This window comes from Lithobates pipiens, unplaced genomic scaffold (genome assembly GCF_037356315.1).
Source record: "Lithobates pipiens isolate NorthernLeopardFrog02 unplaced genomic scaffold, aLitPip1_a1.2 Scaffold_25, whole genome shotgun sequence".
In the NCBI taxonomy this organism is placed as follows: Eukaryota; Metazoa; Chordata; class Amphibia; order Anura; family Ranidae; genus Lithobates; species Lithobates pipiens.
In genome coordinates, this window is record NW_027507787.1 from 146,172,164 (window position 1) to 146,195,360 (window position 23,197).

Genomic DNA, 23,197 nt, shown 5'->3' on the forward strand with positions numbered 1-23,197 from the left:
GCAAAACGCTGCAGGAGTGGGGTTTTGCCGGCGGTATCGCAGTGCTGCTCCATTGATTTCAATGGGGATGAGCGGTGAGTTCACCACTCTAAAAAAGCTGCTGGCAGGACTTTTTCTGATGCCCTACCAGCGCACCGCTCCAGTGTGCAAGCCCTCGGGGCTTTCACACTGGAGACACAGCAGCAGCTGTTTCAGGTCGGTTTGCAGGCGCTGTTTTTATCGCTGTAGCGCCTGCAATGCGCCCCAGTGTGAAAGGGGTCTAATTGAACAAACTGAAGTTAGAAGCTGATTGGCTACCATGCACAGCTGCACCAGATTTTGCACTCTTCAGTTTTAGTTAATCAACCCCTTATCTACATAAAATTCTACAAATGTACATAAAAGCGGTATTAAACCCAAAACCACAAATGTGTTATACTACTACTTATCAATCATTAACCACATGCCGACCAGCCGCAGCAGTTGTACTGTGGCAGAATGGCATGGCTGGGCAAAAACGATGTTATGTAATGTCGCTTCGCCCTCTGGCCACTAGGGGGTGTGTGCGCGCACACCCCCCTCTCGCTCCCTGAGCCAATACGAGTGCCCGGTGGTCTCGATCACCACTGACTGTGCTCCTGCAATCGGTCAGGGCACATGGAGAACCCGGAACTGTGTGTGTAAACACTAAACATACAGTTTCCAGTTCTCTGAGGGGAGAAGTGATAGATCGTTTGTTCATACAGAGTATGAACAGCGATATGTTAGTTTCCCTGCACAGTCCCCTCCCCATTCAGTTAGAACACAAATTAGGACACACTTAACCCCTTCACTGCCCTTCCTGTTAACCCCTTCACTGCCAGTGACATTTTTACAGTAATCAATGCGTTTTTAATCGCACTGATTGCTGTATTAATGCCAATGGTCCAAAAAAGGGGCAAAACTTGCCAACGTGTCCGCCATAATGTCGCAGTCATGATAAAAATCACTGATCGCGGCCATTACTAGTAAAAAAAATAAAAATTAAGAAAAATTCCATAAAACTATCCCCTATTTTATAGACGCTATAACTTTTGCGCAAACCAATCAATATACGCTTATTGTGATTTTGTTTTACCAAAAATATGTAGAATACATATCGGCTTAAACTTAGGAAAAAAAAAATGTTTTTTTTTATTTCTTTTAGGGGAATAGTTATAGCAAAAAGTAAAAAAAAATAGTTTTTTTCAAAATTGTCACTTTTTTTGTTTATAGCGCAAAAAATAAAAACCGCAGAGGTGATCAAATACCGCCAAAAGAAAGCTCTATTTGTGGGGAAAAAAAAGGACGTACATTTTGTTTGGGATCCATGTCGCATGACCGCGCAATTGTCAGTTAAAGAGACGCAGTGCCGAATCGCAAAGAGTGCTCTGGTCTTTGGCCAGCCAAATGGTCCGGGGGTGAAGTGGTTAAATATATTGGCTGAATTCGTTTTCCTTTTTTGGGTTTTTTCCCCTCTGTTTTCACCTGGTGATCTGGCCAGAAACACATTCTGTATGAGTGAGACACAACTCTGGATGTAGGAGCACAGGAGGCACAGCAGAATTGTCAACAGGAGGGGGGGGGGGGGTGTCCAATGTATTAGCAGATTTAGACACAGATCAAAGCCAAACTTCAGCTCACACTTTAAAGTTAGTGGCAGCAAGGATTTTTTTTGGTATAAAGGTTTTGCATTCATAAATAAAAGCTGATCACTGTCAATGGTAAATGGCTTGTCTCCTCCATGTAAACTGATACATTCTGCTGGAGAGCTTCTGCTTTTGAAAAACAGACTTGCTGGCTGGATCACCAGGTGATAATACAAAAAAAAAATAAAGCCTTAAAAAAGGAAACCAATACACCCATCACATCTAAGGCCTCATGTACACTGCTGCTGTTAAACTCGCGTATAGGGGCAGTTGGGGATTTTTTTCAACTGCTCCTGAACCCTTCTATGTTATCCTATCAGTACATGTACACAGGGTCCTTTATAGTTGTTTCTAGGCAGTTGTATTTAGAGGCTTTTTTTGGAACCCCAAAAAAAAAAAAATGCGTTCAGAAGCTGTGTTTAGAGGCATTTCAAACGCCAAACGCGTTTAGCCGCATTTCATTTATATGAGTTTTTAATTTTTGCCCATTTTGAAAAAAAATATTTTTTTCAAATGTTTCGAGACGCAAACGTGGCTAAATGTGACTGAATGCAGAATATAAAACGCAGCGAAACAGCTGTTTTCAGACGGCGGTTTCCAGCTGTCAAGTTAAATCTTTCAGGAGAGGTTGAACAACGTCTCGTGTACATGAAGCCTAAGAACTGGTGCGCTGCAATATACGAAATGTGTACATTTAATACCGCTTTAATATGTGTAGACCAACCCATGCCGCTGAGTGATTTCAGGTTTCTGGAGTCCTCTGTTGATCTTTATCACAGAAGATTGGCCTTGTACAATCGGCAATTAAGAGCCTCCCGGTGCTGCTTGGCTGCTCAGAGGAGAATTGACTTTCCTCCTTCCAATTTTCTCCTGCAATTACCTCAATTACCCAACATTTCCCACTTCCTTCCACGCATCCCCTCCCTGGCGGAGACACGGGCACACCGGTCCTGGCGCTCAGCAGCGCGTGACGGACAATACACAGGAAAGACTCGGCTCTAATGTCACACGACAGCGGTAATGAGTCACACCAGGATGGATTTTGTTCCTCGGATAAAATGAGCCGGGAAAGCAAACAGAGAATTGTTTAAAAATTCAATAGAAACTTTCTAATCTGTTGGAAAACTCAAAGTGAATGTAAACTCAATGTTTTAGGGTTCTAGGAGTTTTTTTTTTTTTTTTTCAAACCCAACCTGAACCAGAGATAGACGTGTGGACAAATTCTAGACCATCTTCCATGTTTTTAGTAGATCATAAATTTACTGTACATCTGACCTCCGGCCTTCCCTGTACGGTTGTACCGGCTCCTCTCCTGTACTGAAATGGCTTACTCTGATTCCACTGCACACTGTGAGCTTCTCACAATTCTCACAATGTGCTTTAGAAGCTGCAGCAAGTTAGATAGAGCCTGGATCATTTCCTGGCTGGAGGATGTCCAGCAGGGGCGGACTGACCATTCGGGGCTCTCGGGCACTGCCCGAGGGCCCCATGCCACTACAGGGCCCCATCAGGGTTGCCAGCCTCAAAAAAAACAGGGACAGTATGTAAAAATCTGTATTGTTTTTTTAAATCCCAAGATTATAGCTGACCCGCCTCTCCAGTACCTTTTCAGTGTGTGTGTGTGTATATTGTGTGCCTGTGTGTATACTGTATGTGTGTGTGTATACTGTCTGGCCCCATAATCTATTGCCTGGGGGCCCCATAATCTCCTATTGCCTGGGGGCCCCATAATCTTCACCTATTGCCCGGGGGGCCCCATGAGTTGTCAGTCCGCCCCTGATGTCCAGTAAAATCTAGCACTTTCCTCCCCAGTCTGAATGTGTCCCTGGTCCACCCCTTTTATTCATTGGATTTCAGTTCTTTCTTGGAGGCAAATATATGGAGGGAAAATATAATTAGATTTAATAAAAACACTCAATGCCAGTCTGCTTTAATTAAGCTTTAATGACTGCATTAGGGATGGGCTCTGACGTGTTCGCACAGCTCATGTGCTAAGCCCGCCAGGAAGTCAGCACAGCGCTTCGCTAATCACAGGCAGTGAGACGTTGTCCCGATGCGCGGCTGCAGAGATTGGAAATGTCTCACTGCCTGTGATTAGCGCAGCACAGTGACGACTTCCTGGCGGGCTCTGCATGTGGGCTGTGCGGACACGCCGGAGCTCATCCCTAGACAGTATTTAATACCAGTCCTCAGTTTCTAGAGCAAACAAGATACACTATATTGCTAAAAGTACTGGGACACCTGCCTTTATACGCATCCCAGCCATACGATCTGACTTTCTGACAACAAAACCGTGGAATTGTGTCTGACACGTGTTGGCTCAAACTTGTCTTGCGTACACACGGTCACACAAATGTTGCCCAACAAATACGTACGTAGTGACGTACTATGTGGTTTTTCATCTCTTTAGCACCACCCTTTGGGCTCCTTCTGCTAATTTCATGTTAGTAGAAGTTTGGTGAGTGTTGATTCACGCTTTTCTTTATGTGTTTTTCATTTTACGCTTTTCAGTTCATTTCTGAACGGCCGTTCGTCAACCAGACATGTTGCAGAATCGGAGGAGATAACGTGTTATTTATTATTGGCCTTGGAGTTATTGCTTTGAAATTATTATTTTGGTTGAATAATGATTTGATTTGGTATATTTTCTATATTTTTGGATGCATAGAATGCACTTTTTGGTTAAGTTCTGTTGGCAGATAGCATGTCTAATTTTTTTTTTTTTAATGCACAATAAAAAAAAATGTGTAGAATAATACTTGGCTATTTGTTTTACTTCAAATGACAGTTTGGGAGTAGGCAGTTACATTTAAAAAAATACAATGTAAAATTGATAAGGGACACCAACATAGTTGTATCTTTTGATCTTATAAATGACGGGATAATGGTGTTGTGGTAACTTGCCCAAAAAAAATAAAAGCATAATATTATTATTCTTGATATCATTAGCAAAAAAAGCCTTTTAAAATTTGTTTGCAATAACTCCATCAGTATCACCAGCAAATGGCGGAAAATTTGAAGACATGCTAGCCAACATTTTGTTGGCGAAAAGTCCGACAACAATTGTCCAATGGAGCATACACACGGTCAGATTTTCCGCCAACAGCCTAACATCAAACATTTCCCGTCTGAAAATCCGATTGTGTGTACAGGGCTTTAACCACTTGCTTACTGGGCACTTAAACCCCCCTCAGTCCCAGACCAATTTTCAGCTTTCAGCGCTGATGCACTTTGAATGACAATTGCGCGGGCATACAACACTGTACCCAAATGAAATTTTTTTCCCACAAATAGAGCTTTCTTTTGGTGGTATTTAATTACAGCTCAGAGTTTTATTTTTTGCTAAACAAACAAAAAAAGATGCAAAAAAAAAAAATCATGTTTAATAGTTTGTTATAAAATTTAGCAAACGGGTAATTTTTCTCCTTCATTGAATGGCTGCACTGGTGGGCACTGATGGGCTGCATTGGTGGGCACTGATGGGCTGCATTGGTGGGCACTGATGGGCTGCATTGGTGGGCACTGATAGGCATAGTTTAGGCGGCACAAATAGGCACAGATAAGGCAGCACCGATGGGCACAGATAAGGCGGCACTGATGGGCAAAGATGGGCACATAAGATGGCACGGATGGGTGGCACAGATTCGTGGCACGGATGGGCACTGACAGGTACCACTGATAGATGGGACTGATGGGCACTGATAGGTGGCACTGCTGGGCACTGGTAGATGACACTGATGGGCACGGATATGTGGCACTGGGGTGCAGCACCTTTGTTAAGGCAGATTGTGGGCACTGCGGGCACTGCTGGGTGGCACTGTGGGCACTGCTGGGTGGCACTGACGGGGGGCACTTACTTTTTTTAATGTGGCACTTGCAGGGGGCAGGTGGGCACTGGCAGGGGGCAGGTGGGCACTAGCAGGGCTGGCCGTGATCGGCTTTTTTTTTTTCTCCTCGCGCTGTCAGCACAAGGAGGAATAATAGCCGATTACCGGCTCCATTATATCACATGATCAGTTGTCATTGGCTGACAGCTGATCACGTGATAAGGGGTCGGGATCGACCCCTTGCACGGATCGGTGATCAGGCGAGTCTCGTAGACTCGCCGATCACAGAGCGCGCCGCGCGCGCCCCTCAGGGAGCGCGCAGGCCGCTCGTGCACGGGACGACGTCAATAGACGTAGTCCCAGAAAAGGAGATCCGCGCTGTAGCCGTCATTTGACTATAGCGCGGATCTCAAGTGGTTAATCTGTAGGGTTCAATATTGAGTTGGCCCAACCTTTGCAGCTATTACAGCTTCAACTCTTCGGGGGAGGCTGTCCACAAGGTTTAGGAGTGTGTCTATGGGAATGTTTGACCATTCTTCCAGAAGAGCATTTGTAAGGTTAGGTACTGATTTTGGACGAGAAGGCCTGGCTCGCAGTCTCCGCTCTAATTTATCTCAAAGGTGTTCTATCGGGTTGAGGTCAGGACTCTGTGCAGGACAGTCAAGTTCTTCCACCCCAAACTCGCTCATCCATGTCTTTATGGACCTTGCTTTGTGCACTGGTCCAAATCATTTGGTGGGGGATTATGGTATGGGGTTGATGTTCAGGGGTTAAGCTAGGCCCCTTAGTTCCAGTGAAAGGAACTCTTAAGGCGTCAGCATACCAAGACATTTTGGGCAATTTCATGCTCCCAACTTTGTGGGAACATTTTGGGGATGTCGTCTTCCTGTTCCAACATGACTGCGCACATTGCAACTTCAGAACACCCTTCAAAAAACATTTAACAGGCAGTAAGATGGCATTGTACTGCTTGTTTTAACCCCCCCCCCCCCCTCCCCTAAATGCTGGATCCTTGTTGCTGTGCAGTTGCAGATAAAAATGCAGCTAAACCGCAGGGTTTTAACACCAGCCACTAGCATAAATGAACACGTGTTTTTTTTACTTTTAATTGCACTGCGGTGCATTGGAAAAAAAAGTTTCCGCCTAATATTTTGTGTGTTGTAGTGCGTCGGCCGCCAATTGCAAGTGAATCAGTTGCCTTCATGTTGCCATGCAAAATACCGCACATTACTATCATGTAGTAATGCACCACAACACGCCGGACAGGCATGGAGGGGCCTACTGCACATAATGTCTAAATCTAAGGGACCTCCAATCTTTTTCGATTGTAAGCTCCATGAGCAGGACCCTCTTATTCCTTTTGTATTGAATCCTGTTGTAAATATTCTGTCCCCCTTTATATTGTAAAGCACTGCGTAAACTGTTGGCCCTATGTAAATCCTGTATAATAATAAAATAACATAAGAACACTCCAATGGTGTGAAGGGCCCTTGTACACAAAATTCTCTCCAAATGGTGTCTTCGTTCACTGGAGTCCTGCTTGGACCTTGAAGAAGGAGACATACCCAAAAAGCTTGTCCTGAAAAATTGTATGTACATGCAAATTTAAAAAGTATCATGGTCAGTACTGAATTGTTTCTTTGGTTTACATTACAAGTCTTCAACTAGCGATAACTGTACCCCAGAGATCACCATGGACAGAATCAGATGGGACTTTTATTGGACAACGTAAACTCACCATGACAATGTGGCTTTTAGTAGATGAAGGACCTCCTTCCATAGATGTGAGAAGGCATTGTATATAAATACATGATGGAATGTTTGGATAACCATTAAAAGTAACAAGGAGGTTCTTGTGATGTTCTCCTAATGAGGAGACTTCTAAGATGACCTATGCAGGAACTTGGTAATCGTTAACTTGTAAATTACTTTTCAACTGAGGGATCAAAGGAACGCCGATAGAGAGGATAGATAAGAATTGTGAAAGTTCATTGCCTTTAAATTGTGGTTTGGAGATGTGATGACCCCAGACCTCCTGCAGGGTGGTGACCTTCAGCAGGCACAATGTACTTAATGAAATGAATGGGTGAGTTTTGGTCACCTTTATGGTTAGGATGCTAATAGGAGGGCCCATCATTCATCTCATACAGGTTGCCACTCACATGGTTGCAACTTCCATCCCAGCCATCAATATTTTTCTTGAGACCTCTGAAAGTAGCAATTATCAGCAGAGATGGGAAAGACAACTGTGCATGGGTAATCTGTAGGTCAATGGGGAAACAGTATTTTCCAATGAAAATGTGTGCAGAAACCGCCATCGTATATGAACTGTGCCTATAAAGAATGAAGTGGTGGATAATTGGCTAGGGCATTGTCCTATTGGGCCATTTTACTTCTACTCTGTCAATCACAGATGCCTCCGGCCCACCTATGATGCTACCTTGTGTATCACCGTTCTCTGTATTGGTCAGTGGCCATGAGGAAGGGTCAGAGGGAAAGATGGGGCTCAGCTACCAACTTTTGACATTATAAAATAAATATTTACATTGAATTAACTGTATTGTGTAGTTCATATCATTCCCTGCACCAGGGGAGCTTACAATCTAATGTCCCACCACAGTCCTACACTAATATTATACATTTATATAGCTCTGATATATACTGCTGTACAGAGAGTGCTGGGTCATTCACACCAGTCTCTGATCCAGAGGAACTTACACTCTAATGTCCTACCACAGTCACACGTTATTATTATTATTATTATTATACATTTATATAGCTCTGACATATGTCACAGTGCTATACAGAGAAAACTGAGTCAGTCACCTCATTCTCTGCACCAGATGAGCTTACACTCTAATATCTCTTTTCAAATATTTTATTGAATATAATGCAATAAAAAGAGTCATACAATAATGTTCCCAATACAGTCATATACTAATATTATACATTTTTATAGCTCTGACATATACCACAGTGCTGTACAGAGATCACTGAGCCAGTCACATCAGTCTCTTCACCAGAGAAGCTTACACTCTAATATCTCTTTTAAAATATTTTATTGAATATAATGCAATAAAAAGAGTCATACAATAGATTTATAGTTAAAGCGGGACTCCGCGTTTTTTTTTTTTTTTTTAAAGCCAGCAGCTACAAATACTGCAGCTGTTGACTTTTAAAATAGTGACACTTAGGCCGCGTACACACGGGCGGACTGTTCGCCCAACTTTGTCCGCTGAACAGTGTTTCGGCGGACAGTCCGCTCGTGTGTGGGCTTCAGCGGACAGTTTCAGCGGACAGTCTGACGAACAAAGTTTTTCGGGAAATTCCCGTAAGACAGTCCGCTGAAACTTGGTTTGAGCGGACAGTCCGCTCGTGTGTAGGCTTGTTCGACAAACTAAGTCTCGCGCATGCTCAGAAAGAATTTACACGGCGAAGGTTGCATTGCAGTGTATAGGACGTCGTTTTTCTAGTCCCGTCGTACGTGCCGTTCACGTCATCGCGCACGCTTTCAGCGGACTGTTCGTTCATCGTGTGTGGTCAAGTCCGTTCATGCAAATTTTGAGCGGACTGTTTGTCGTACTGTTTGACGAACAAAGTTGGGCGAACAGTCCGCCCGTGTGTACGCGGCCTTACCTGTCCAGCGCGCCCGCGATGTCGGCACCCGAAGCCGATCTCTAGATCGGTACTCGGGTGCTGCCGCCGCCATATTGGGTATGGGAATCAGGAAATGGAGCCTTTCGGCTTCATTTCCCGGTTCCCTACTGCGCATGCGCGAGTAGCGCTGCGCAATAAGGACGGTCCCCGCTGCCTCTGGGATCTGTGTGTTTCCCAGCAGGCAGCGGGGCACTTGCGGAAGGGGGCGGGCACTTGCGGAAAGGGGCGTAATCTACCCCCCTTTCCGCAGAGAGCTATCCCGGAAGTGGGTGCAGTTACCTGGATTATCCCGGTAACTGCACCCCCCTCCCCCCTGAAAGGTGCCAATTGTGGCGCCGGAGGGGGGGAGGATTCCGATGAGCGGAAGGTCCATTTTAGGGTGGACCTCCGCTTTAAGTAGAATGTATAAAAGTGTGAAATGAGGCTTCTCAGTATATTAACAGGAGGTGAATACTATAAAAACAGTCATGTAATTTGGGATATATTAGTTTAACACATTTTAGCTGAAGATAAACATGTATAAAGTTTAATAACTGGATTAGATACATAGTAAAAATTGTAGTTTCAAAGTTTAGGGTTGGAGGAGATTTGGTATAATATAGGGTAAAAGAAAGGTTACACTCTAATATCTCACCACAGTCACACACCATTTTATTATACATTTATAATTATATAGCTTTGACATATTCCATAGTGCTGCACCCCAAGCCAATCACATCTGTTTCTTCACCATAGGAGCTTACACTCTAATGCCCCCCCCCCCCCCCCCCACTAGAAGTGACACTCTGACACTTACACTGAATAATTGTAGAGTGTATGGGCACCTGGGGGATATAATACCAAATGTTGTAAGATAAATTCAGGGTCCCTCTGGCGTCTTCTCACCTCGTCTCATTGGAATTCAGGCGGCAGACATGCAGATAAATGTAATTACTATGCTGTTAAATTGGAACAAATATGACTTTTATTTTCTCACAATATCAGATTGGAAATGAAAAGAAAAAAAAACGGGAAGAATTGTAAACAATTTAAAGAGTATCGGGAGGAGAGTATCTGAGAGATTTACTAAATTAGAAATGAAGCCAGTAAAAAACATTTTGCACTTTTATGGTTTTCAGTCGCTTCTCTGAGAAGATGGAAAATCTTTTCAGTGTATGGAGCGCGGTATGGATCAGAGACCCCTATACATGAGTCTCCCCATCACCACAGAGCCCCCCTTTACATCAGAGACCCCCTATACATGAGTCTCCCCATCACCATGGAGCCCCCCTTTACATCAGAGACCCCCTATACATGAGTCTCCCCATCACCACAGAGCCCCCCTTTACATCAGAGGCCCCCTATACATGAATATGAGTCTCCCCATCACCATGGAACCCCCTTTACTTCAGAGACCCCCTATACATGAGTCTCCCCCATCACCACAGAGACCCCCTTTACATCAGATGCCCCCTATACATGAGTCTCCCAATCACCACAGAGCCCCCCTTTACATCAGAGACCCCCTATACATGAGTCTCCCCATCACCATGGAGCCCCCCTTTACATCAGAGACCCCCTATACATGAATATGAGTCTCCCCATCACCATGGAGCCCCCTTTACTTCAGAGACCCCCTATACACGAGTCTCCCCATCACCACAGAGCCCCCCTTTACATCAGCGGCCCCCTATACACTAGTCTCTCCATCACCACAGAGCCCCCCTTTACATCAGAGGCCCCCTATATATGAATCTCCCCATCACCACAGAGGCCTCCTATATACACGAGTATCCCCATCACCACAGAGCCCCCTTTACATCAAAGGCCCCCTATACATGAGTCTCCCCATCACCACAGAACCCCCCTTTACATCAGCGGCCCCCTATACATGAGTCTCCCCATCACCACAGAGCCCCCCTTTACATCAGAGGTCCCCTATCATTCCAGGGGTCCCCCATCACATACCCCCCTTCTTGTCAGACACCCCTTCACATTAGAGACTCCCCATCACATTTGAGTCCTCCCATCACAGGGATCTTCAGTCAAACAGCCCCCCTCGCATCAGAGTCCGCACATAGTCATTGGGTGTTATGGTGCTGGTGACTGGCCCGCCCTTTCAGCCAATGTAGCTGATCCGGGAAAAACTGGGTCCCATGCTCACAGTGATCTGGTTGAGAAAGACTGGTCTGAGTAATCACAGAGAGAAAGGAGACTGAGGAAATGCTTATTCCTGCCTGCAGCAGACTGATGACCTCACCTCAGTCTAGGCAAAGTCACCAGCTTAAGCTGAAGGATGTTTTTTTAATAATAAAAGGTGGAGCTGTTCTGAGAAATGACACTATTGCTGTATATTATGACAGGTCAGGACTTTATTCATGCAGATTTGTAATGGAACTGAGAGGTCCGCTATAACCGCCATATTTATCATTACTGAATAGTTTTCCTTTCTGTTTCAGATCCCGACTTGCACATTTCCTCAACGACTGCCAGCCTGACCCGCGATCGGTCAGCGGGTGCCTGAAGGAAAACTACGCGGAATGCCTCTTAGCTTATTCCGGCCTGATCGGTAGGGGCGCTTTGTAGAAATGTCAGATGTTGTAATTAATATGAGCGCTCTTCTGTGATGTAATAATTGTGTATTGGAGGGAGCGCAAATTATATCCTTATTGTAAATATTATTACACTTCCATCACTGCGCTGGCAGCTCCAGCAAGGAGGTCAATAAAACTACAATCCAAGCCGTGTTATACAGAACGACTACTGACATTGATCAGCGCCATGTTTGTGCAACGTGTTTCGACCTTATATGCGCATTTCTAATACATCTGAGCTCAGAGTGTAGTTATATAGGGATTTTAGTTCATAAATAATTCATATATAAAAAATTTAATAAAACAACATAGAAATTTTTCATATTTACTTAATATTGCCAGGAGGTGGACACTAGGCTTTTCTAATATAAATAATCAGTCTAACATTAACTCTTTTGCTGAAACAATAATCTAGCCTAACTCCTTCCAGCTTGTTATCTGGATATACACTATATTGTCAAAAGTATTGGGACTCCTGCCTTTACATGAACTTTATTGGCATCCCAGTCTTAGTCTGTAGGGTTCAATATTGAGTTGGCCCACCCTTTGCAGCTATAACAGCTATAACAGCTTCTGGGAAGGCTGTCCACAAGGTTTAGGAGTGTGTTTGTGGGAATGTTTGACCATTCTTCTACAAGCACATTTGTGAGGTCAGGCACTGATGTTGGATGAGAAGGCCTGGTTCACAGTCTCCTCACTAATTGATCTCAGAGGTGCTCTGTGGGGTTGAGGTCAGGACCCTGTGCAGGCCAGTAAAGTTCCTCCACCCCTTTGTGCACTGGTGCGCAGTCATGTTGGAAAAGGAAGGAGCCATCCCCAAATTGTTCCCACAAAGTTGGGAGCATGAAATTGTCCAAAATGTCTTGGTATGCTGACGCCTTAAGAGTTTCCTTCACTGGACCTAAGGGGCCAAGCCCAACCCCTGAAAGACAACCCCAAACCATGATCCCCCCTCAACCAAATAATTTGGACCAGTGCACAAAGCAAGGTTCATAAAGACATGGAAGAATGGTCAAACATTCCCATAGACACACTCCTAAACCTTGTGGACAGCCTTCCCAGAAGAGTTGAAGCTCTTATAGCTGCAAAGGGTGGGCTAACCTAATATTTAACCCTATGGACTAAGGCTTCATATACACTGCTGCTGGTAAACGGACGTTCAGAGGCAGTTTGATGCAACTACCCCTGAACTCATCCATGTTATCTTATGTGTACATGTTGTAATATTTGGGGGTTATTTTAGCTTAAGAGTAGAGCTTACCAGTGAGCTGAGTCCACGCCAGATATGTCGTTTTAAGGGCCTGTAGGCCCACTTTTATTAAAGAAAGAAAAGTCTGATAACAGAAGAGTTGCCCACACAGGGGTTTCAGCTTTCCATAGCAATAATGTAAGTAGAACCAAAAATACCAAGCCACCTGGCTCTCTTTAGCAGCACTGCTGCTCAGGCTTATGCTGCAGCCCTCTTGGCTCTGTAACAGAGTTCCTGTACACCCAGTACCTCAGCACGCTTTACTACCTTCTTTTTCAGCCCACAAGCTTGGACCCTCTGTCTGCTCTGACAGACCGACCTGTGCAGACATGCACACTTCTCCCTTACTCACCTGGACTCCTCGGGAGGGTGGAACCCAGAACCATGGTCTTGGATCTGTTTTAAACCCAGGACCCACCTGTGCAATCATCCAGCCAGACTTCTGGCTGTTCCCAAAACCCGGTCCCAGGATTGGAGATTCCGTCCCACCAATAACACTATGGAATCTCCGGGCTCCAGGTCCCAAACTGGATTTTTGAAAACACAGAGGAAACTGAAAAGCCAGTTTCCTCACAAATAAACAACTTTCCTGGAGCCCCTCAACCTGCCTGGTTGAGAACCCTGCATTCTTCTGCTGGTGGGGTACCATACTACCACAATGTACATAGGTTTGTTTAATGTTTTTAGGCAGTTGCTTTTATAGGCTTTTCTTTCAAGTCAAAAAAATGAGTTCAGACGCCAAAGTTTCCGACGTTTCAGACGCTAAACGCGGCTAAATGCGGTAACTCACGTTTAGCAGCATTTCATTTTTGCCTATTAAAAAAATAATATATATGTGTGTGTATATATGTGTATGTATGTATATATATATATATATATATATATATATATATATATATATATATATATATATATATATTTTTTCAAACGCTTCTAAACACAATTGTGGCTAAATGCGGCAAATCGCATTTTAAACGTGGGTTACTATCTGTCAAGTTAAATCGTTCAGGAGAGGTTGTAAAAGGCAGGTGTCCTGATACTTTTCACAATATAGTATATGTGGCATATACATATCGCCAGGGCTTTTTTTCAGGGGGAATTTGGTGGAACTCAGTTCCACCACCTGTGGCTCAGACCCTTGGGGGGGGCTGGGCTGCTCACCACAAACACTTGTAAACACAGAAGTCTGGTTTCTGTGTTTACAAGTGACAGCTCGGCACTCTGTGTGTGTAACCCCCCCTGAACTCTGCACTCTGTATGTAATGCCCCTTTAAGACCCTCCTACTTTTCATGAAATTTGACTGACCACACCCACTATTTGATGTGATTTGGAGGGTGTGTGTAGGGGGAGGGGTTTGGGGGGTCATGGTTGAGTTTCAGCACCTATTCTTTAAGAAAAAAAGCCCTGCATATCGCTGTTTTGTGCTAGGCATGTGCTTCGTCACATACCCCCAGCGGGGGACTGGGCTGTTCTCTACCAGTAGGTAGGATGATCTCCCGATCACGTGATCACTGTGCCAGCCAATCACAGAGATCAGAAAGGTCAGATAATACCTCCAACATTTAGGAATATATTAAGGGCTGGTGGGAAAGGGTTAAACTGCTAAATAGCTTATGTTGATGTTAAAAACACAGCTGAATAAGTCAATCACCTCCCTCTATCTGTATTCTGTACAGCTCTGTATGGAGATTCAATTATAGAGAAGCTGTCTCAGAGGGAGAACAAAAGTTGCATGAATTAAAAAAAGAAAACAATGTTCCTTTGGCTACTCTAAACAATGTGATTGTTTCACTTCCTTAAAGATTGTTTTATAATACTAACATGCTATAGGAGAGATTTACTAAAACTGGAGAATGCAAAACCTGGTGCAGTTGCGCATGGTACCCAATCAGTTTCTAACTTCAGCTTGTTCAATTAAGCCTTGACAAAATAACCTGGAAGCTGATTGGTTTCTATGCAGAGCTGCACCAGATTTTGCACTCTCCAGTTTTAGTAAATCTCCCCATGAGACTGGATTTTCATTTCTCATTGCATTAATGCACAATGGGGAGATTTACTAAAACTGATGCACACAGAATCTGATGCAGCTGTGCACAGCAACCAATCAGCTTCTAACTTCAGCTTGTTCAATTGAGCTTTGACAATAAGCCTCTGTTCACATCGGCACGATTTGTCATGTGATTTGACAGGTGAAATCGCATGTCGAATCGGAGCCTATTGCCGGCAATAGGAGCGCCCTAATCGGTGCGACGCTGACTTTGCAGCACCTCACCGATTTCCAAAAATAGTTCCTGCACTATTTTTGGCGACTTCTGAGGCGATTTCAACAGACATCTGTGCATGAACCTGTCTTTCAAGTCGCCCCTGAATCAGACTGAAATGTGGCTTTGAAATTATGCGAGTTCAGTTGAAGTTGCATGATTTCAAAGCCGTGTTTAGTGTGAACGAGGGTTAAAACCTGGAAGCTGATTGGTTACTATGCACAGCTGCACCAGATTCTGTGTGTGCCAATTTTAGTAAATCTCCCCCAATGGGTTATGTGTTACTGTGCATTGCAATAAGGCAGCCCATTCATTGAAAGGGCGGTCAATGTACAGGAATGGACCAAAAAACAGATGTGCCACATTTTTTTTGTGATGCAGCACACCTCTGAGTATGGAAACGCACTACTGTTTGGTTTGGTCTGCTGCAGTGCATGTGCAATGCATGTGCATCGGAGCTGCGTTGCTTTAATGGGTTGGAGGTGCCATTCAAAATGAAGGCCAAAGTGGGTTACAGTTGCATTTAAATTGAGTGGCACCACCAGCCACTATGGCATTCATTTTGAATGGTATCCAAACCCATTAAGACAAAGCAGCTCCAGCGCACATGCATTGCAGCATGATTCCAGATCCCAGACATATGCTCTTGGATGAAAATGTAGGCTGTCTTTTCCAGAACTGTTTTCTGAGCGGGTTTTGTATAATAATTCCAGGTACAGGGATCACCCCAAACTACATCGAGTCCACCAGCCTCAGCGTGTCTCCCTGGTGTGACTGCCTCAACAGCGGCAACTACATGGACGACTGCCTGAAATTCCTCAATTTCTTCAAGGACAACCTCTGTCTCAGTGAGTACCTGTCATCACAAATCTCCTCCATATATCTCAGATTGGGAAGAATTGGGTCATGCCCACCTGTGAACATTTCTTGGTTGTTTGAACACAATCTGAACGATCTGCTTTGTTCTGATGTGACACTCCGGCTAAAACTTTTTTTTTTTTGGCTAGAGTACAGAACAGGCAGGACCTCTGTCAGGTTTTTACTGTTGTCTGTGGCCCCACTATGGGAAATTTCTACCACTTCCTTTTGCAGTGTTAGTGGAGACAATCTGACAGAGGCTGGAGTTAGTTTGCCAATACCACAAGCGGTAAAGCTGCTTATGTGTTGCATTCCCTGATTCTTCTCTCCCCCTTCAATATGCTAAGGACTTTTTTAAATGACCATTTAGAGTGACAATTGTACATTATGCTGGGAGGGGGAAGACAATCCTGGCATGGATGGCAATTTTAGGGTGGAAACCTTGTACCTAGCAACACCTGAACTCTGCACCCTGTACCTAGCCCCCTACTGAACTCTGCACCCTGTACCTAGCACCCTCTTGAACTCTGCACCCTGTACCTAGCACCCTCTTGAACTCTGCACCCTGTACCTAGCACCTACCTGAACTCTGCACCCTGTACCCAGAACCCACCTTAACTCTGCACCCTGTACCCAGCACCCACCTTAACTCTACACCCTGTACCTAGCATCCACCTGAACTCTGCACTCTCCTGAACACTGCACCCTCCTGAACTCTGCACCCTGTACCTAGCACCCACCTGAACTCTGCACCCTGTACCTAGCACCCTCTTGAACTCTGCACCCTGTACCTAGCACCCACCTGAACTCTGCACCCTGTACCCAGAACCCACCTTAACTCTGCACCCTGTACCCAGCACCCACCTTAACTCTACACCCTGTACCTAGCATCCACCTGAACTCTGCACTCTCCTGAACACGGCACCCTCCTGAACTCTGCACCCTGTACCTAGCACCCACCTGAACTCTGCACCCTGTACCCAGCACCCACTTGAACTCTGCACTCTCCTGAACTCTGCACTCTCCGAAACTCTGCACCCTGTACCTAGCACCCACCTGAACTCTGCACCCTGTACCCAGTACCCACCTGAACTCTGCACCCTGTATCTAGCACCCAGCTGAACTCTGCACCCACCTGAACTCTGCACCCTGTACCCAGCACCCACCTGAACTCTGCACCCGTACCCAGCACCCACCTGAACTCTGCACCATGTATCTAGCACCCACCTGAACTCTGAACTCTCCTAAACTCTGCACCCCGTACCCAGCACCCACCTGAACTCTGCACCCGTACCCAGCACCCACCTGAACTCTGCACCATGTATCTAGCACCCACCTGAACTCTGCACTCTCCTAAACTCTGCACCCTGTACCTAGCACCCACCTGAACTCTGCATCCTGTACCTAGCACCCACCTGAACTCTGCACCCTTCTGAACTCTGCACCCTGTATCGAACACTCTCCTGAACTCTGCTCTCTCCTGAACTCTGCTCTCTCCTGAACTCTGCTCTCTCCTGAACTCTGCACCCTTCTAAACTCTGCACCCTGTACCTAGCACCCACTTGAACTCTGTGCCCTGTACCTAGCACCCATCTGAACTCTGCGCCCTGTACCTAGCACCCACCTGAACTCTGCGCCCTGTACCTAGCACCCACCTGAACTCTGCATCCTGTACCTAGCACCCACCTGAACTCTGCACCCTGTACTTAGCACCCACCTGAACTCTGCACTCTCCGGAACTCTGCACCCTGTACCTAGCACCCACTGATCATTTGTCTTCTGTTTTTGCCTTACCAAAAGCGGAAGAAAAATGCATGACCATTAAATCCTTTGGAACACTTCACACCAGTCAGTTGCAGGTCAGTTGCAGGTCAGTTGCATTTTTAAAAGTCCTACATGCTGCATTTTTCATGTATGTTTGAAGCACAAATGCACCAAAAATGCACCTCCCATTGAAATGACCAGAAAGAGTATCAAAAACACAGCAAACATGCATCAAACAATGCACCCGAGGTTGCGTTTTTGGTGAGTTTTTTGACTCGCATGTCTTTTTTTCACAAGTGCAAAAAGCACTGGAAACACTGCAAATGTGGCAAAAAACACATGACAAGTGTAGATCAGGTGTTCCCAAACTTCTTATGTCTGCCCGACTATAGTACTCAACCTACCCCTTAATATTATTTCCAATTAATGAGACCACACCTGAAAATGGAGCACAAATGGCCATAGCAGCCTTCTTTATTAACAAAACACGTATTAAAATTAACATTATTATCACATCAACATCTGAAACAGCATAACAATTTTTAGCCTGTTGGTCTTTTGATGGCACCCAGAAATCCAATACTATTTCACTTCTGCACTGTGGGCCCTTTTACCATAATAGGCCTGCAGCCGTGAACACAAACCGCCACTACCCGCAGTGCAACCATTACTATATTCCGGTTAACCTATTTAACTGGAATACACCAGAGGGGCACATACCTCCGATGAGTCCCCCACACTTCCATCTCTAAAGTCTTTTCTTACACCGTCAAAAGACCAACCACCGCCCAAAAGGGTGACACCTTACCTTTGCAGGCCCCTCCACACCCACAATGCCCTTTAAACCCCAGGGACCATAAATCTATTCCCACCGCAGATAAATGGACTCCATCCCCTCTTAGGTACAGCCCGGTATCAGACTCCAATTCCAAATGGCGGATAACCATGCCACCATTTCGAATAAAAAATTGCCCCACCACTTTATTAACCTTTATGCAAGTTTTGTTGATTCTCAACCGACCTCGCCATGTGCCAATTCGTCTGAGCCACCATGTCGGACCACAACACCATTATATTGGGGAAGGCCATAAGGAGCCAAAGGAAATCGATTTTAATATCTATAATCAGCTCCCTACTGGAACGAACCCCCAGATCGTTCCAACTGACACAAAGCGCTAATATGTCAGATGGCCTGTCCAGGCGTATAAATTTATGCACCTCAGGCCCAAACAACCCTGCTCCACATCATCCCTGGTACCCCTAACCAGCGAACACATGTCTCCCTTCTGGAAATCCCCAGCTGCCTCCCATCTGGTCTAATGTCCACTCGCCTGGCCCCAAAATATAGGGATGGCCCAAGATCCAGACGAGGCATGGCTGCACTCCATCTGAAGGAAAATAACAAAAACAACTGGATAAAATTAATCTCCCAGGAATACTCACCCAACATGAAAAGCTCTACACCATAACCCAGTCGTCCATAGTACACCCCCTTTTGATTAAACAATAATCAATCCACTAAAAATGTGGACGAATGTTGGAGTCCCATCTGCCAACCCACCTAACAGCTGCTTAGTCCAGCCCGCACTGTGTGGCCTCCGTGGCCGCCCTGAAACGGAAGGAGTGCCAAGCATACTATCTTTCCTCCAAGCCCACTGCCCTAAAGCCCCTTCCTATAGATGGCTATAGAATGAAACTTGGACAACAGAGCCCCATCCCCATGTATTAGGAATGGACCCTCCACAACTGGGCGCATATCTATAAACTCCCGCACCACCCTTACCGGACATACCGGGGAACCCGGCAGTTTAAACAATTGCACCCACACTCCTTCGGCCGCCTGGTCTGTCTTTGACCTGCGTAGCAAAACTTGCAATTGGTCCCCACTACAGAGCACATCTTGCACCAATATTTCCCCCGGGACCTTACGAGATGGGCTGACCAGTTTACTAATCCGGAATTCCCCAAAAAATGCTAGGGAAAAAGCTGCCTTGAATAAGACAACCTCGTATTCGGAGGAACATAATGAGCCCGATCCCTCAAAAATGGCCTGTAAATCACTAAAGAACATGGGCCTCTTTAGGAGACTTCCTATATCCTTTTACCACTTGCTGAACCCAAAAATCCTTTGTAAAATCCACCCAACCCTGTAACTTAAAGAAAAATGCCAAACCTGCCACTTTTCACTCCAGGGCAGACACCTACACTCCTTGCTCCATGTTCCTAGAAACAAAGTACAGAACCACCAGCCGTACTTCCGAGTCTCCCTGCTCCACCCCAGCTAAATGCAACACCTCCATCCATTCCCGCCATACCTTTGAGTAGGCCGTCCATGTAGCCTCATTCACCGACCTTCTGATCCATCCCGGCCACCAACTCCAAGGCAATCTCCCACAGCCACCTAGGACAAGGGACCCCCGTTTGCTCTGCCACTGGTGCAAGTTCCTGAAACCTGTCCCACTGAAACCAAGACAATTAGTCAGCTAACGTATTGTCTACCCCCGGGAGGTGCACAGCATACAGAAGTATGTTCAACTGCAGGCAACATAACACCATATGCCGCAACAGCCTGATGACGGGTTGTGACAACGCTGAGATGTGGTTAATAACATGAACCACGCCCATGTTGTCGTATTTCAAATGAATTTTCAAGTTTTGAAACAACTCACCCCATATTTCCATGGCCAAGAAAACCTGCGTCTACCCAGGAACGCGGCCAAGGTTCCGCACTCCAATTACCCTGGTAGAAGGGCCCATAACTTGAAGACCTGGCTGTGTCCATAAACAGCTCCAGGTCAAAATTACTCACCAGCCCAGACAGCCATACCGATCTTCCATTATAGTGTTCCAGAAATGAGTGCCAAACCCTCAAATCCTCCTGATGCTCCTGCTTGAGACAGATAAAATGGGCAGTGGATGTAACCCCCGCGGTGGCAGCCGACAGCCGTCGTCAAAAAGTCCTGCCCATGATAATAATGCGGCATGCAAAATTCAGCTTACCCAACATGGATTGCAGCATCTGCAGCTGGATCTTGCATAGTCCCAATATCCCACGTATCTCTGTCTTGAGGGCCACCAATTTTTCCTCTGACAAACGACACTACATGGCGTCCGAGTCGAGGACTATTCCCAAGAAACTTAGCATGGTAGTCGGGCCCTCCGTCTTGTCCGCAGCCAATTGAATACCGAACATGCCTGCAGTGTGCTGCTGCGTGGACAAAAGGATCTTACACACTTTCAACAAAGGTGGCCCCACGCAATGGAAATCATCCAAATAATGGATGACGGAATTTACCCCAGATACATCACGGACTACCCATTCCATAAAATAACTGAACTTCTCAAACAGAGCACAGGAAACTGAGCATCCCTTCCGCAAGCAGTAACCTATGTAGAAACTGTCTTGACAACAGCACCCCAGAAGCCGGAAACTGTCCGGGCGAACAGGGAATAAACGAAAAGAGGATTTGATGTCCACTTTTGCCATCAGAGCCCCTTTTCTGTACTGGCGAACTCGGTGAAAAAACGCTCTGGCAGCCTAGATCGCCACGCATGTGGGATGTCCCACCCCCCCACAGCCGATCTGGATTTCTGGTCCCCCCACAGGGCTGCTACCTGGATTTGCAGCCACTCTGGCCCCTTTGATGCAGCAGCCGCTCGTAGCTGGGTCAGGATCCTGTCGGCATCAGCCATGTAATCTCTGGATGTGACAAGCAGCAGCGTGAAAATGCCTGCCTTGTCACCTGTCCCTCCACTGATGCCTAGGAGACCCCACCTCCACCTTAAATCAACTACCATGCCCCTCCCCATCCTGTTGATCCTTGCACATACAAGCTCTCCCCTTTCTCCACTTACACTTCCTTAACCCCATAGTTGCTAACCCTTATCACCCTGTTATGCCAGCCCTTCACTATCCTTTCCATTTTATTCCTCTCGCTCCAGGCCTTACTTATGAGTTTACCACATTTTTGCAACTGAGTAGTGTGAAAGCAGCCTTAAAGTTGATGTAAACCCTATCACAAAACAATTTCATATAACCTTTAATACATACATTTCAAAAGCCATTTTGATCTTTCTAAATCTACAGCTTTCATTAAAATAATGATGATACTGCCATGACAGTCCTTGCTCAGACACTTTCTGTTATAGGGTGATAACGCTCTATCCTTGTGTCCAAATTGTACTCCTGTGTTGTCACCCTGTCACGTGCTCTTCAGGCAGAGAGAAAAAGTGGCTGTTCCGACACACATTGCTCAGGCATGGTCCACCCCTGTCATCCTCAGGAAGTTGGTCCAGTGCAATGACCTGCGGCTGCAACAGATGCTGTGCATGTAAACAGAAGTGGCTGAACAATGATGGGCAGAAAAAAATGAGATGGAAAAAAAAAAGTTAAAAAGGTGAAAAAGTTATTTTAATAAAAGAAAAGTGGGAGGGGGGCGGGGTTGTAATTTGCTTTTGATATTCAGTGTACCTTCTTAGAGTTTACATGCAATTTCAGCCAAAATTAGAGTATTAGAGAGGTGCACCTAATGAAGCTTGCTGAGAGCTGTAGTTCTCCAGCAGCTGATGGCCTGCGGATCCTCAAGATCCGGATAAGCCATGCCCGCCTGGCTGGCAGCAGCAAGGCATTATCTTGCTGAACATTCACTTTTTATTTCCTGAGCTATAAATCCATAATCCTCGACATTCCCCGAAGACCTGATTAAAAGTGTTTTCTATTCATTTAGCGGAGGAGCCGAAGAATGAAAGGGACCAGGTAATTTTCCCTGGCTATGAACACAATCCCTTTCAAATTGCTGTAATCTTTTCAACTTCTGCATTGTACACTTTTATCATTTGCTTTGTCGCTGTAATTATGCAGATGGTCCGCAAGCTACAAAGTCTTCGCCATCATACACCCGCTCCTGGTATAACGCTTGTTTCCCCCCCACCCCACTCCACCATGCCTGATGAACCGCAGCAAGCTCAGGCACGGCACGGGGGGGCTCATGTTACATCTTTTCCGGCCATCGTCACGCAGAAATGATTCAACATATGGAACATTAACATCACACAGAACAAGCATAGCGGCGGGGGGAATTGCTCACTCTCAAACATTGCAGCCAAACCAAAATGCGTTCAAATGATTTTACGCAGAGTGAACACTGGCTGGATTCTGACAAATATAAATTTGCTATCTATTCTGATTGCAAACTGATACTCAGGTTGACAGTGGACAGTTGACAGATATAGGCTGGCAATTCAGTGGACTCAAACGTTGAAAATCTTTATTGGCTAGCATTGTTTTACTGGCTGTGCATGTGTAGCCAAAAATATTTTCAACATTTGAGTCTACCAAGTTGTCGGCTTATATTTTTCTAT

The 23,197-nt window shown here is 45.5% G+C and overlaps 1 protein-coding gene across 2 annotated transcripts in view; it reads left to right on the forward strand.

Moving 5' to 3' along the window:
- The window catches only part of GFRA1 (GDNF family receptor alpha 1), a 264,489-nt gene that overhangs the window by 202,225 nt on the left and 39,067 nt on the right, over positions 1-23,197 (forward strand). For both annotated transcript variants that reach the window (XM_077454931.1, XM_077454932.1), the window contains exons 5-6: positions 11,569-11,678; positions 15,928-16,062. In XM_077454931.1, coding sequence (XP_077311057.1) covers positions 11,569-11,678; positions 15,928-16,062 — 245 coding nt within the window. The remainder of the gene's footprint in view (positions 1-11,568; positions 11,679-15,927; positions 16,063-23,197) is intronic.